General features: G+C 46.8%; 1 protein-coding gene and 1 long non-coding RNA gene across 2 annotated transcripts in view; both read left to right on the top strand.

The window, feature by feature from the left end:
- Window positions 1-6,631: 6,631 nt before the first annotated feature.
- Window positions 6,632-13,740, top strand: part of SBSPON (somatomedin B and thrombospondin type 1 domain containing) — an 11,060-nt gene continuing 3,951 nt past the window's right edge. The window contains exon 1 of the mRNA XM_429743.8: window positions 6,632-7,159. Coding sequence (XP_429743.5) covers window positions 6,655-7,159 — 505 coding nt within the window. The 5' untranslated portion in view covers window positions 6,632-6,654. The remainder of the gene's footprint in view (window positions 7,160-13,740) is intronic.
- On the top strand, window positions 7,851-10,260 carry LOC107052756. The gene is made up of 2 exons (XR_001465465.4): window positions 7,851-8,037; window positions 10,107-10,260. It is a non-coding gene; the product is annotated as an uncharacterized LOC107052756 (long non-coding RNA).

Here is a 13,740-nt window from a genome sequence, read left to right as displayed (position 1 = left end):
CTAAGCATGCAAACGTTCACTGTGCACAGCCAAAGAATAACCCTAGCTCCAAATGTTTTTTTCCTGAATACATTTTCATGGTACCTGGCCTCATTTTAGCCTGAACAATACATTTTTTATCTACAGACACTAAAAATAGCTCAAGTACTAATTAAAAAAGAAAAACAAGCTGTGACAGAAAACAATAAAGGCAAGGAAATGTGAAAGCATTTTTACATAGCCAGCAGCTTCCCTGGCACCATTTCTAGCTATGAAGAGGGTTATTAGCAAGCCCAGAATTATATAAACAGCTTCCCCTGCCAGCTCCTGGACAACAGAATCATCATTTACTTACAAATTATTCAAGTCAGCAAAATCCACCTTTTCATTAGACCAGTGGAAAGATTGGCAGAGGTTTCTAAAAGTGGGATTATGATCAGAAAAAATGACTCTCTTTCTCAACAGTTCAGTGCCCTAATTTCGTCCACTCACTGCTATTCCTGCTTTCCTCATTGACAGGAAAGGGTGCTTATTGCTGTGAACACAGCATGCCCATCAGCTGCAGGAGGGGTATCTGCATTCCTCCCTGAAAAATGCACCAACGTCAAAATCGTTCACTAGCTCCAAGATGCTGAATCTTTGCTACTAGAAGTGAAGATGGAGAAAGAAACCAAACAGATTTGGTTTGGGACTATGCTAAAAATGGTTAGAGTTTAAACCAGCAAGCTATGCAAAGGTGATCTGGAGTTAATGAGGAATTTTGCATGATTTTAAATGATGAATTTGAGGATAAGCTATGCATCTGTTCAGCTTTCTAGCTTGCTGCAAAAGCAGGCAAAAGGGCCAACATCAGAGCTCCCATTTGCCGTGAGTGACAGAGCAGCATGCGTGCTCTCAGATGCCAGGGGAGCAGAGGTTGGGATGTGGGAAACTGTGACACTGGGAGCCCTCAGGCAAAGCAGGAGGCCCTGGTTCAGTAAATCACATAACTTGGAAGGAACAAACAGTCCTACCAGTGGGGTGTAATCAGGTTATGCCAGTGCTCAAGTGCTTTGCAGGACAGAGGCTGTATCTCTCAGTACTGCTGGCTCCTATCTTAAAATGGTAAGAATGATAACTCCATCAAGATGAGAAGTAATTGATTTTGTCACAGCTACAGAAAAGATGAGGCCCGTAGCTACGAAACAACTCAACAGCAGGAGAAATAGGGGAGTATGTGAAGTAATATCTTGGGATGCTGATTTTTATAAGTAGTTCTGTTTTGAAGAGTGATTGTGTTAAATACTCACCTTCTCTTACTCTGGAAAAGAAAACCACCTGATAAACTCGACAGATAACAAATGGGAATCAAGTGGCTTCGTTCATCGTGCATCGTGAGTAGATGCCTTCACACCTGAGCAAAGTTTTTGAAAACACTATTTGGCCTGAAGAATCAGGACAAGCTGACTCTCCGGGACCAGGAGGTAGCAAAGTCATCACTTTACGCATCACTGCTTCTGCTACAAACATTCTGTGTCAAACACATCCAGGTACTTACTGTGCTCTCCTAAAAGCAATCCCTGGGGAATACTGTTCTCAACATCACTAAGACAAAACAAACAAACAAAAAAAAACCAAACAAAAAAACCAAACTGAACTGGAATGGCCTCATGATGACATTTCTAGATTGTAACTGCATTTAGGATTAAAATAAAATAACTAACATGCAGAAATATACTTACAGTTGAGCTACTATTACTTCATAATCCACATTCTCTTTATTCAGACAAAAGGTAGAGTTGTGGCCTGGTAGACCGAGGGAAAAGTCCCACAAGAGGGTCAAGTCAGTGTAACTGTGAATTGCTGCTGGTGGATGCAGGCCTGCAGCAGTCCTGCTTCCCATCGCTTCACTGCGATGGGCTGCCTCCTGGGCTGCCTCCTCATCCTCATGCTGGCTCACATACTTCAGTTCAGCTCAACTCCCTGAACCTGAGAAAGGTGAACACCCAAAGAAGCCACAGCAGGGATAATTTTCAACCCTGATTAGACTGAGCGTACAGATTTGCCTGATGTTTTCTGTCCAGCAGTAGTTTTTTGTTGATCCCAATACTTGGAAATTCCTTCAGTAACTTTCAAGGAGGGTGAAGGCCTTTTGAAACCAGCTAAAATTATCCCGACAGATAGCTCTGCTCTGTTTCCACTAACCTCCAGAACTCAAGCAATTTCATGCATCATTACCAGCCCCAGCCAAAATCAGTGGTTGTAATTGAGATGTAGCATGTAAATGTGGCTGCCATGGCAGGACTCCATCTGTCAGGGCTTCCAGGACAAAGCGGATGCAAGGTAAAGGCTGTTTCTACAGCAGATGACTTTCCCCCAGGTACTTAGCATGCTCTCTTACAGCAGCTCAGTGTATAGCAGCTCAAGTTAGTCATTGAATATCTAACAGTATGGACTATGAAACCATAAAAGCTTTCTTTTATGTCATCTGCAGTGTTCCTACAGCGACTGGTTGTTAGTGAAGACAAATTGCTCCTCATTTTTCTTACCTATGAAATGGTGCCGCTGCTTTATGCAGTGTCAGCAGCACCATGCTTCGGCTATTCACCTGAGTGGGGATTAATTCTTATCAGGAGAAAGTCTGCTTTTCCAGAACAATGGGAACAAAGGCCTGTGAAGCCAGTGCAGGCTGTGGCTGAGACTGGTGTTCCCAAGCACCATCCCTCTGCACAACAGAGACAGCCCACAGCCTTTGTGGTCACATCATTCATTGCATCGTCCTGACTTAAAACTGAAGCAGGTTGCTTTTGGAAGGGCATTTCTGTAAAATAAATAAAGAACTGTGTGCAAACACAGGCCTAAAAGAGAAAGAAATGCCCTGCAAGATCTTTGAAGTCTTCTCATTTAGTTGCCTTCAGATTAACCTCCTAGCAAACAAAAATGAGCTCCATTTGTGCAAGTCAGGACTTTCCAGAGAGTTTGCTCGTGAGGAGGTGTGGGCATGAGGAATGCTATGGGCTGACAGATAATATATCTGAAAAGGACTTTGAAGTTGCGCTGAATAGACCCTATATCAGGTCTTCAAAGGCACAGTGGCTGTAAGCTAAACCTGAAAAGTAAAAGAAAGGTATTTTATTATCAAACATATATTTTGTTCCCAGACTCGAGCCTTTCCCAGTTGCAGGTGTTGTCAGTCTTCTGTCTGATGCTACAGGTAGAGGTGCTCAATGGGAATGGACAGAGTGTGGCTCTGCTTTACATTCTTCTTTCAGAGTATAAGTGCCATGGTAAAGAGGAGAGTTGGTAAGCATGGTAAATAATTCAGACTAGCTCTCTTCCTAATTTACTGTTGGGATTCATTTGGCTCAGTTTTGTCCTTGTGGTATTAAAAACGAAGGAGAACTCCATTTAAGGCAATGGGAACAATTTGCTTGGAAGTACGAAAACAATGGAACGAGGCTCATTGGAACCATTTACATATTAGAGAAACTACTTGAAAAACATGTTTCACAGTCGTGTTTTTTTTTTTCTGCCCACTTACCCCACATTTCTGCATTTATGTCGTAGTTTTGGAACTTCCCTTTTGAAGAGCAAAAGCTAAAATAGGGCAGAAATTATAGAAAAACACAAAAATGGCTGGCAACTTGAGCTTGGGAGGGTTTTCAAAATCCCATAGCTAGCAGCAATGTCTTGTTTTGAGAGAGCTGCATCACAGTTCTGAGATTCCTCCTCACCTCTGGGAGCAAGGCGAATTATTTTGGCACCAAAAGCATGTGCAGAACAGACCAGTGACTGCCTTCACTGCTTGTAGGGCTCCTCCATGGCTTACAATGAGGACAGAGCAAAGGCTCTGCTCATTCCCTAAGCTTACCTACACATCCTGTTTACATCTGCCTTTCCAAAACTGCTTTTCCTTATAACTAAAGATGTCTCCATGGCGAAAAGATAACCAATGGCAGGGCATGAGCAACACCTCCTTTCTGGGGACCCCCTCATGTCAAGAGAAAGAAATCTCTGCCTGTTCTGCTGGAATTGCCAGTAGGGGTTTCAGTGCTGCTTCAGTGCCCCAGAACACACTGCTATGTTTTTGTCCTTCACACTCAGAAGCTGCCCAGTACCGTCCCTAATAGCAAGGAACTAAACTGGAACAGGGAAAAAGCAAAGTATTTGCTAGAATAAAGTGAGTATTTTTCTCTCCTGTAATTAAGATCCCACTTTCTGGGTGCAGTGAAGAAATCGCCTTACTGCACCTAGTAGAAATGTTAACATTTTTCATTCCTTTTATGTTTTCTTGTAATAGGCCATTGCAGAAGCAGATTTTTGGTGGTTTCTTTTTTCTTCATGTCCTCTAAGATAAAGTGGCTCTTCACTCTGTTCCCAACTCATCCAAATTTTACTGAATTATCTCTTTAGCATAAGTCTTCCGCACACAATTCATCTGCTTATAAAGGCAGTCTCTACATCAGTGTACTAGTATTATGCCTTTTAGGTGAACCACAGGAATCCCATAACAGAAAGAAAAACACAAAAAGGCCTTCCTGCTCATACACCGCCTTTAAGGACGGCAGGCTGCACATCTTGTTCTCCTCTCACCCCCCACAGGAACTCCCCCGACTTCACTCTGTTCATAGGGTCAACTTTTAGGCTGGCAGAAGTCCAGTGACTTCATTAGTGGCATACCGGAGAGCAGCACAGACCCAGCCCTCTGGGCTTTAAATAACACTTTAACATCGGTGTTGTGACTGCTAGAAGAAATTAAACTCTGGCTGGCCCGAGCTGTCTCGGGGGGTCCAAGTACCCACATGTAGCAGATAATATAACAGACTGTTACCTCCTGTCTCTGCGCAGCTTTGGGAGACCAGATGTCTCTAGCCTTAGTAGCTAGATATCTGCAAATGGAAGTGTGCGAAGCTAACATAATTTCACGCTCACATCACCACTTGCTTTTGGGATTTGATTTTTGGCTAAAAAGATCAGGTCCCATTAATCCTGGAGACCTCTCAGGGCTGGAGATATAACTGAAAACCAGAACCCGAATCTTCATGTTTCAGGAAGTTCTTTGGGATCTATCTCCCTTTCCTTGTGCACCTGCAAGTACAGCTTGCTTTGTCTGTTCAGGAAAGAGAACTTTTCTTTAAAAAAAAAAAAAAAGAAAAACATATCAGAATCAAATGCTCCTGGCTGTGTGGGATCTGCCCTGTAATGAGAAGTGCCAATAAAGCACGTCCGGTGCCCTCAGGTCATCCTGGCTGTGTGGAAGTGGACGGGGACGCTCAGGGACAGCTGTGCAGGTCACGACTGCATGAGTCACTACTGTACAGAATACCGCTGTGTGGGACATAGCTGTGTGGGATGTCACTGTGTAGGACACTGCTACGTGGGGTGCTGCTGTGAGTCACTGGGGTGTGGGCACTGTTGTGAGGGATGTAGCTGTGGGAGTAAATACAATGTGGGACATTGCTGTGAAGGACATCATTGTGCAGGACACTGCCATAGGGAACACTGTGGGTTGCCACTGTAGGTTCCTGTGGTGTGTGTCACTGCTGTGTGGGACATGGTGGGACATGTGAGTGGGACAAAGTGGGCTACAGCTGTGTGGGACATTGCAGCATGTATCAGTCCAGCTGGGGACATCACTGCAAAGGTTACCACTGTGTGTGCAGCGTATGAAAAACTGCTATGAGGCACACTGCTATGAGGGTCACTGCTGTGTGGGACATTGCTGTGAGTGTCATCACTGTGTAGGATGTTGCTTTGAGAGACGTCGCTTGGCAAACATGACATAATTTCCTGGGCAATCTGCTTTAAAGTGCACTGTTTGAGCAATGGGCTAGATCACCTGACCTCAAGAGATCCCTTCTAACCCCAGCTATTCCATGGTTCTGTGATACTGACATGCTGGAGAGAAGGGATGCCACCCAGAGGGAACAACATGCAGTTCAGCAAGGTGAAGTGCAAGGCGCTGCGCCCAGGTCTGGGCAATCCCAAACACGTATCCAGTCTGGGTGAGCACAGAGGAGTCTTCAGATAGAGGAGGACCTGGGGGTACCAGTAGATGAAAAGCTTGACGTGAGCCAGCAGTGTGTACTTGCAGCCCAGAAGGCCAGCAATATCCTGAGCTGCATCAAAAGAGGGGTGGCCAGCAGGGTGAGGGAGGTCACTGCCACCTCTGCTGTGCCCTTGTGAGGCCCCATCTGCAGCACTGTCTCCAGACCTGTGGCCCCCGGCGTGAGAGAGATGCGGAGCTGTTGGAGTGGGTTTGGAGGAGGGCCTTGAGGATGATCAGAGGGCTGCAGCACCTCTCCTATGAAGACAGGCTGTGGGTGCTGGGCTTGCTCAGCCTGAAGAGAAGGCTCTAGGGAGACCTCCTTGAAGCCTTTCGGTACTTAAAAGGGGTCTACAGGAAAGATGGGGAAGGACTCTTTTATCAGCAAGTGTAGTGAAAACCTAAGGAGTAATGGCTTTACAGTGAAAGACAGTGGCTTTAGAAGAAATTCTTCACTCAGGGATTGATGAGGCCCTAGCACAAGCTGCCTTGAGGTGGTGTAGATGCCCCATCCCTGGAGGCATTCAGGGCCAGGTTGGGTGGGGCCCTGGGCAACCTGAGCTGGTGGGTGGCAACCAGCCCATGGCAGGGGGTTGGAACTGGGTGGTGGCCTTTAAGGTTCCTTCCAACCCAAGCCATTCTGTGATTCTATGACGACGACTATTCTATGCGGGGTCATGGCTGCGGAGGACATCTCGGTGCTGTACATCTCTGCGAAGCTCAATGCTGCGCTTGACCCTCCAGCAACACGAACTCCAGTCCCACACCTCCCAAATCCCTCCGCTTTGCACGGCGCCCGCGGCCGTCGGGGCAGGGAGGGCCGGGCAGGGAAGGGCCGGGCACAGCCTTCCCGGTCGCCACCCCCCGGCCCCGCCGCCCGCCCGCCTGCCCAGCCCGCCCCGCGCTACCGGGTGTCGGTGACGGTCGTCGGGGATATGGGCGCCGTGGCGCTGAGCGGAGCGCTGTGTCTGGGGCTGCTGTGGCGGCTGTGGGCCGGGGCCGGCGGGAGCTGCTCGGAGCGGTGCTGCCAGGGCCGGGACGCCGCGTGTGTCAGCAGCGGCTGGAGGGAGGATGGGGGCTACGGGACCTGCTACTGCGACGGAGGATGCCGGCGCACCCGGGACTGCTGCCACGACCACGGCCACGCGTGCCCGGGTAAGTGCCGCGGGACGGCCCCGTCCCGTGCCCCGGGTGGGATCACCCCGAGAATGGCCGTGAGTGGGCTGCCCGGGAGGAGCTCGCTGCCGCTGGGGCTTCGCGGGGGGCTGGGAGCTCTCCTGGCTGTGTGGCAGCCTCTTCGGGCTGTAAGGGACACGTCGGTCGCTGCTGTCAGCAGCCCAGCGGCGAGGGCACGGCCAGGGGAAGGCATGCGCTCGATGAGGAGGCACTAGAGACTTGTTACAGGGCTGCCACGCTGCGTGCTGGCCAGGTTTGTGCGTCAGCTCTGCCTGAGCTCTGCTGTCAAACGTTGTTTTCCCTCCAAAATGCAGCGCTCCTTCCTTCTTGCTCACACTCATCCCCAGTGCATAGCCATTAGAGCGAGGACGCACGACTGCTGCGTTGCTGAGCTGATTCCTCGCGTGCTGCCAAACAAACAGCAAACATCTTGGGGAACCCCAGAGAGAGGCCCCATTTGTGGGGGCAGAAGACTGTGAGGGGAGGCCGGGCTGCCTGGGCGGTGCTGCCCGTGAGCAGAGATGGTCTGCTTCTGCCCCGCCGCCACACAGGACGCTGCCCTCGCTTTCTGGCACAGAGCGAGGCCTCAGGCAGCCTGGCTGCCCTTCTGAGCTGGCTGGAGGTGTGCCAGCCTGCATCCATCAGGCCATCGCCCGGGGAGTGCGGTGCTGCCACTTGGGGCGTATCAGCGGGCTCGGCGCCATGCTGGCCGCACTGCGGGACCCGAGCAGGCCTGTGGCTGCCTGGCATGGGGAGTGGGCAAGGCTGTCTGAGCAGCAGAGCTGCCACCAGAGCTCTGAAGGAGGTGTGTGTGAAAAGTTCTGGTCGGACAGTTTTCCTCGCACAACTCGGATCAGGTACCTCGTTATTATCGATGTGGTGTTTTTTGTCTTGAGCCCACTGGTGGTGGTGGCTTCGCACTGTGTGGTGTGTCTGCATTGCCTGTGAGCCGTGTCGCATGGGGACAGACAGTAGGTACTCTGGGTACTCTGGGCAGGAAAGCAAAGTCTTAGTGAGCCTTCTCATTGTCCATCTGTCTCTGCCCGTCTGTCTGCCTGCACGAGAGTGGAGGTCTGTGGTAGGCCACTATGGGCAGCTGATGCTGCTTTTTGCTGTGTCTTTTTCTGACTGGTCTAAATCCCTTGCTGCCTGGCTCCACGAGCACCAGTACTAGTGCAGCCATGGGCAGTGGGACGTTTGTGAGTGTGGTATGGGAGGACAGCATTTTGGCAGTTCAGCCAGGCAGTCCTGTAGCTCATACATCCCTAAACTGCAAAATGGATCACCGGAAACCATTCTTTAGAAGGTAAACAGTGAGATACTTTTTAAAGCAAGCAGCAGTATGTCTGGTGTGAGCAAAAATTCTGATGAAGTGCAATGGGAGTCTTCATCAATGTGTACAAGGATGGTCTACATGTTTAAAGTAGTTTTTGTTCCTGTTGGATTTTGAAGTTTCACCATGATGCCTTTCTTAGTTCAGTCTGTGTTGAGGGAAACCAAGGGTGCTTTATGGCTTAGTGCACTCCGAAATGCTGTTCTGAATGCAGAGGTAAAACATGTTCGAACAGAAATGTGGGGAAAGGTGGCCAGCTGTTCTTGTGCTACAGCTTTTTTGTCATCCTGTTCACCACTCATGACTTCAGCACAAGCAGAATTGACATTTCATCAGTTCGCAAATACTTACAGGACAGAGTATGTGGGGAAAGTGTAAAATACCTACATCTTCAAATGCATTTGATCACGAAATCATGCAAAAGCAATGCTCCAAAACATTAGAAACCAATGGAAGGCAGAGAGTTCTGCCAGCACTATGGTTGAATTTTCTCATGCCTAAAAGTCATTCTGTGCCTGGTACTTTCTAAATAGATGGCTCAGCAGGAGTCTGGGGGCTGCCAAACCTATGTCCAACAGCTTTTAAGTAAGTTTCCTTACACTTCTTTTAAAATTTCCTCATAGTTCTAGCAACGAACAAAGGCTTTTTGTAAATGCTGTCCAATGAGAAAGCCTGAAAAAAGAATGACCGTGGCACTTGTATGGAAATTATTATTCTAAGAAAATCCGTATGTGTTGTGATGCATGTTTTGCAGTGACTCAGTGAAGATACTGTAATGACTAAAGGGATGAGGGAAAATGAAATACAAAGCAACTCAGAAAAAAATTATTTTTTGCAGTGCTTAATATATATATATTAAAAAAGCCCAGAGCACTCAAGTTATGCTTCATAGGACAGCAAAGCAATTTTTCTGGTGTGTCTTTGAAGTTGAGTCCCTCGTGAGCATGCGTGTTTTGGTGGGTACCTGAACACAGATCTCATCTTTCACATTCCTTGGTCTTGTATCCTCTTCAAATTAGTCCTCATTCTTTCAAAGAACGATCATCTGTCAGTGTTGGGTTGATTAAACTGGACCAGCGAAAACATGGAGACCATGAAGACGTAGATTTGGGTCTCTGACAGTTTATTTTATTTTATTTATTTTATTCAAGAGATGGCACCATTCCTTATATGTCAGCTCTGGGACCAGTTTCTCTGTTGCGTTGGAGAACTTGACATCTTTCCAGTGAGGCACAAAATTGATGTACTGTCCCTTAATGATTTCTGGGTATTGACTGCAAGTGACATGATTATTATCCCTCTGGCTGAATTCCATTCTAGCAACCCAGTTTTCACATGACTAAGGCAATTCAGACTTCTTGTTCTAAATCTTTATGATCATAAAATTGCCATATATTGCTACAGATGACCAGTATTTCACTGTCAGCTTGGTTTAATTCCAGGAAGACATAAAGTCATCCCTTTATTTGTTATGCAGCTGCTAAATCCCTTTGGGAGTTTTCTGTGTGGAAAATGTGATGCAGCCGTGATGTTATCTGCATGTGAGGGTGCTAATGTGGGATTGAAATTACATGGAAATTCTTACTTCTGCAGGTCATTATCAGCCAGCTTGGAACAGAGTCAGCAGATAAGGAAGCCAGGCTAGATGACAGTTATATCCTGCACTCTACTTGGTGTCAAGCTGTGGAAGGCATCATCATCAATGCTTTATACAGTTAAATAAAAAGACATATTGCTTTTATAGTCACAGAGAGTGTGTGTTGTGCTTTGGGGTACAACCTGAGGGCTCTAGAAGTGCTGGAGCACAGTGCCTGATGAAGCAATGTCTGATGCAGTTTTTCCCATCCCAGCTTCTTTTGCTGTTCTACAAATCGTACCCCGGTTGTTGGGGAAAGTGTTTATCAGTAAGTAGAAGCAAAAGCTCCATTTAGCTATAGCTAACAAGAGATGATTCAAGTTCAGATGATTCAAAACAGTTCAGAACCAATTTAAGATATCCCAACCATTGATAATAACATGTATTTTGTACTATTCCCAAGGTATCATGCTGAAGACCTGCCTTTTAAAGACTGAGAAAGCAAAGTAAAATGTGATTCATACTGTACAAAGAATAATTTTAAGCCTCTTTGCAATGGGCAGTGAAAACACTGAAGAAGTGGGGAATTTCCAAATCAATAAGGAACTGTAATACTCACACAGACATGTTCAGGTTTTTATAAAACTACTTCTGTTAGTATTTCAATTACTTGATGTTAATTATAATTTAATTGAAAAAATAAGCCTATCAGAGGACAAAAAGCAGCTGATGATGTTAGGGGAAGCAGCATGGATTAGTACCCAATACTTCACGGCTGAGGTAAGCAGGAGAAACAGCCTTTCTCAACTCACCCCATGGTGTGCAGTTACCAGACAGATGCACTTACGAGAAGGGAAATGGCCCAGAGGAGTACGTCTCTGGGCTCAGCCTGGGTCACCTTTCCACATGGCTCCCAGGAAAAGTGGCTACTGGCAGTGGGTTGCTGCTCAGGTTAAATGTCCTGGGAGGACACAGGTTAAGTGCTCTTCATGTAGAGAAACAACTGCTTGCCCTCAGAGGAGTCTTCTTGATGGACACCCACGTTTGAGCTATTTTTCTTACTTATACTTTTACTGCTCTGCCTGCCATGGCTGTGTGGACATGGAGTTCCTCCTTGGAAGAGCTGTACTTGTTCTGTCAGTAAGCACCCCAGTGTTACACTCATCCAGTCCCTGAGGGATCAGTGCTCAGAACCATTTTGAAGAGCAACCGTATTCTCTTTGACTACTAAAGATGAAGTTGTTGGGCCACAGAGTTTTTAAAACCTGGGGCTCGTGGAGGTGAAGTTAAGGGAAATTCAGTCTCATGAAGACATGTGACGTGATTGTTGTGTTTTGTTCTGAGAGGTTAATGGACAAATACAGTGAAGATTTGCTTGTCTCAGAGCTTCATACTCAGGAGCAACGTGTCCATCACCTCTTTTCTGGGAATCAGACCACAAAACATTTTATTCTAGTGAAGATTTTCTGCATCTACATGGAAGATAGCTGACATATTGTCTATATTTACACTGGCTAGTTAAGACAGAGCTACTGTTTTGCCAGAACATAAATGGAAAACTCGAGGGAAGGGAGAAGTATAGATTGGAAAAATGGTTACCATGCTTAACGTAAATGAGAGCTACGAGGATTACACCATTGTTGGTAGACACACCACAGAAGATAAAATAAGGAAGGAAATGGCTAGAGGGTAACAAATATGGTAGATCTTCAGTGTTTCTCAGTTTGGAGGCAGTACCAGAACCAGCAGATGCTTAGTTTGTCATTTCTGTCTCTCCTGAAAAGGCTGTGAAAAACAACAAACGTGAAATCACAGCTCAGTCTCTACATTATATGATGACACCATTGTGTTACTTAGAGGGAAGTGAAGGCTAGTAGAGTGGATTATCAGCCTTCACAAATATATTTACGATTTAGCTAAGGAAAAAGAAAGTTCTTAACGTATGATACAAACTATCAGTCGCTGTGCTTTATATCTTCTTTTAATGACAAGAGATTCATCTGCTATTTGTTTTCACTGTCATGTCATGTAAAGTATAGCTAAGTTTTGCCCTAACAATTTCCACTCAAATACAGAAATCTACACCTTCCCTGAAATGGAAACTGAATAAGTAGGCCCATCGTGAGGGTGAGGAGGAACTTGAGAGCTATAGATAGTTGGGCTGTTAATGCACTATAGATATTCACAAAAGCTTGGGCAGTAATTCAGAATGTTGCATTTTTCATGGTGTCAGTAGGGTGCTAGTGTGGAGTCTCTGAACACCTGTAGAGAATAACCTGGGCATATTTCCTATCATATTTGAAAAGTCTTGGGTGTCAGGTGAAGTCCCCGGTGACTGGAAAAGGGGAAACATCACCCCCATTTTTAAGAAAGGAAGAAAAGAAGACCTGGGGATTACAGACTTCTCAATCTCACCTCTGTGCCTGGGAAGATCATAGAATCATAGAAGAGTTTGGGTTGGAAGGGACCTTATGGTGATCTAGCTCCAACCCCCTGCTATAGGCAGGGACACCTCCCTCTGGACCAGGTTGCTCTGAGCCCCATGCAGCCTGGCCTTTAATGCTTCCAGGAAGAGGACATCCACAACCTCACTAGGCAACCTGTTCCAGTATCTCACCACCCTCACAGTAAAGATTTTCTTCCTGATATCTAGTCTAAATCTACCTTCTTCCAGTTTAAAGCCATTTCCTCTGATCCTGTCCCTACACGCCTGACCAGTCTGGTGGCATTCTATGATGAAGCAGTGGCATCAGTGGACAACAGAAGGGCAACTGATGTTATCTGCGTGGATTTCTGCAAGGCCTTTGACATGGTCCGACACCACATCCTTGTCAATAAATTAGAGAGAGATGAATTTGAAGAGTGGACTATTCAGTGAACAAATAATTTGTTGGATGGTTGCAGCCAGAGGGCTGTGGTCAATGGCTCTATGTCAAGATGGAGGTGGATGACACATGGTGTACCCCAGGAGTCTGTCTTAGGACTGGTACACTTTAACATCTTTATCAATGACATAGAGTGTGTTGCAGGCTGCAGGACAGGACACTCAATGTAATCATTGTCTGACCTTACTGAATATTGGGTAGCCCTTATCTGCTGCCTGCATATGACACAGCTCAGTTTCTTTGCCCACCAGAGCTCACAGCCATAGCAAAGCCTCTTGAAACAGGGGTCACATAGGCTGCATCTATGGGTCTGTGCCTATAGATGGGGCAGATCCAGTCCAATGGCACCTCCATGGCCATGGGCTGTGCGGTGGGCTGAGGAGAGCTGCGGTTGGGAAGCTGCTCCCTTCACTTGAGCTGCAGCAGGTGGCAGGCATCACAAACTGCAAAAGAGAGAGGCAGGCCATGGTCACTGTCTGTGGGGCAGGCAGCAGTGATGCCCTGGTTTCTCAGCAGCAAATCCCTGTGGCCCTTTCTCCCCACTGGCCACATTCAGTGCCTCATTCAGTGCTCCGGTCTCATAGATACACTCAGCTGGAGGCCGAGCATGAGTCCACACTGGTCTCTGCCAGTACCTGAATTTATACATGAAGGTCAGCGAGGTCACATCATGCTGATGTCACAACCCCTTCATCAGGTGACCTCAGGGTCTATCACTGAGTGTATTTGGGCATCAGCCTGGGCTTCCATCACTGTCCATCATTCA

This window comes from Gallus gallus, chromosome 2 (genome assembly GCF_016699485.2).
Source record: "Gallus gallus isolate bGalGal1 chromosome 2, bGalGal1.mat.broiler.GRCg7b, whole genome shotgun sequence".
NCBI lineage: Eukaryota > Metazoa > Chordata > Aves > Galliformes > Phasianidae > Gallus > Gallus gallus.
Note: the sequence above shows the minus strand (reverse complement) of the source record. Positions and strands in the feature narration are given on the sequence as shown.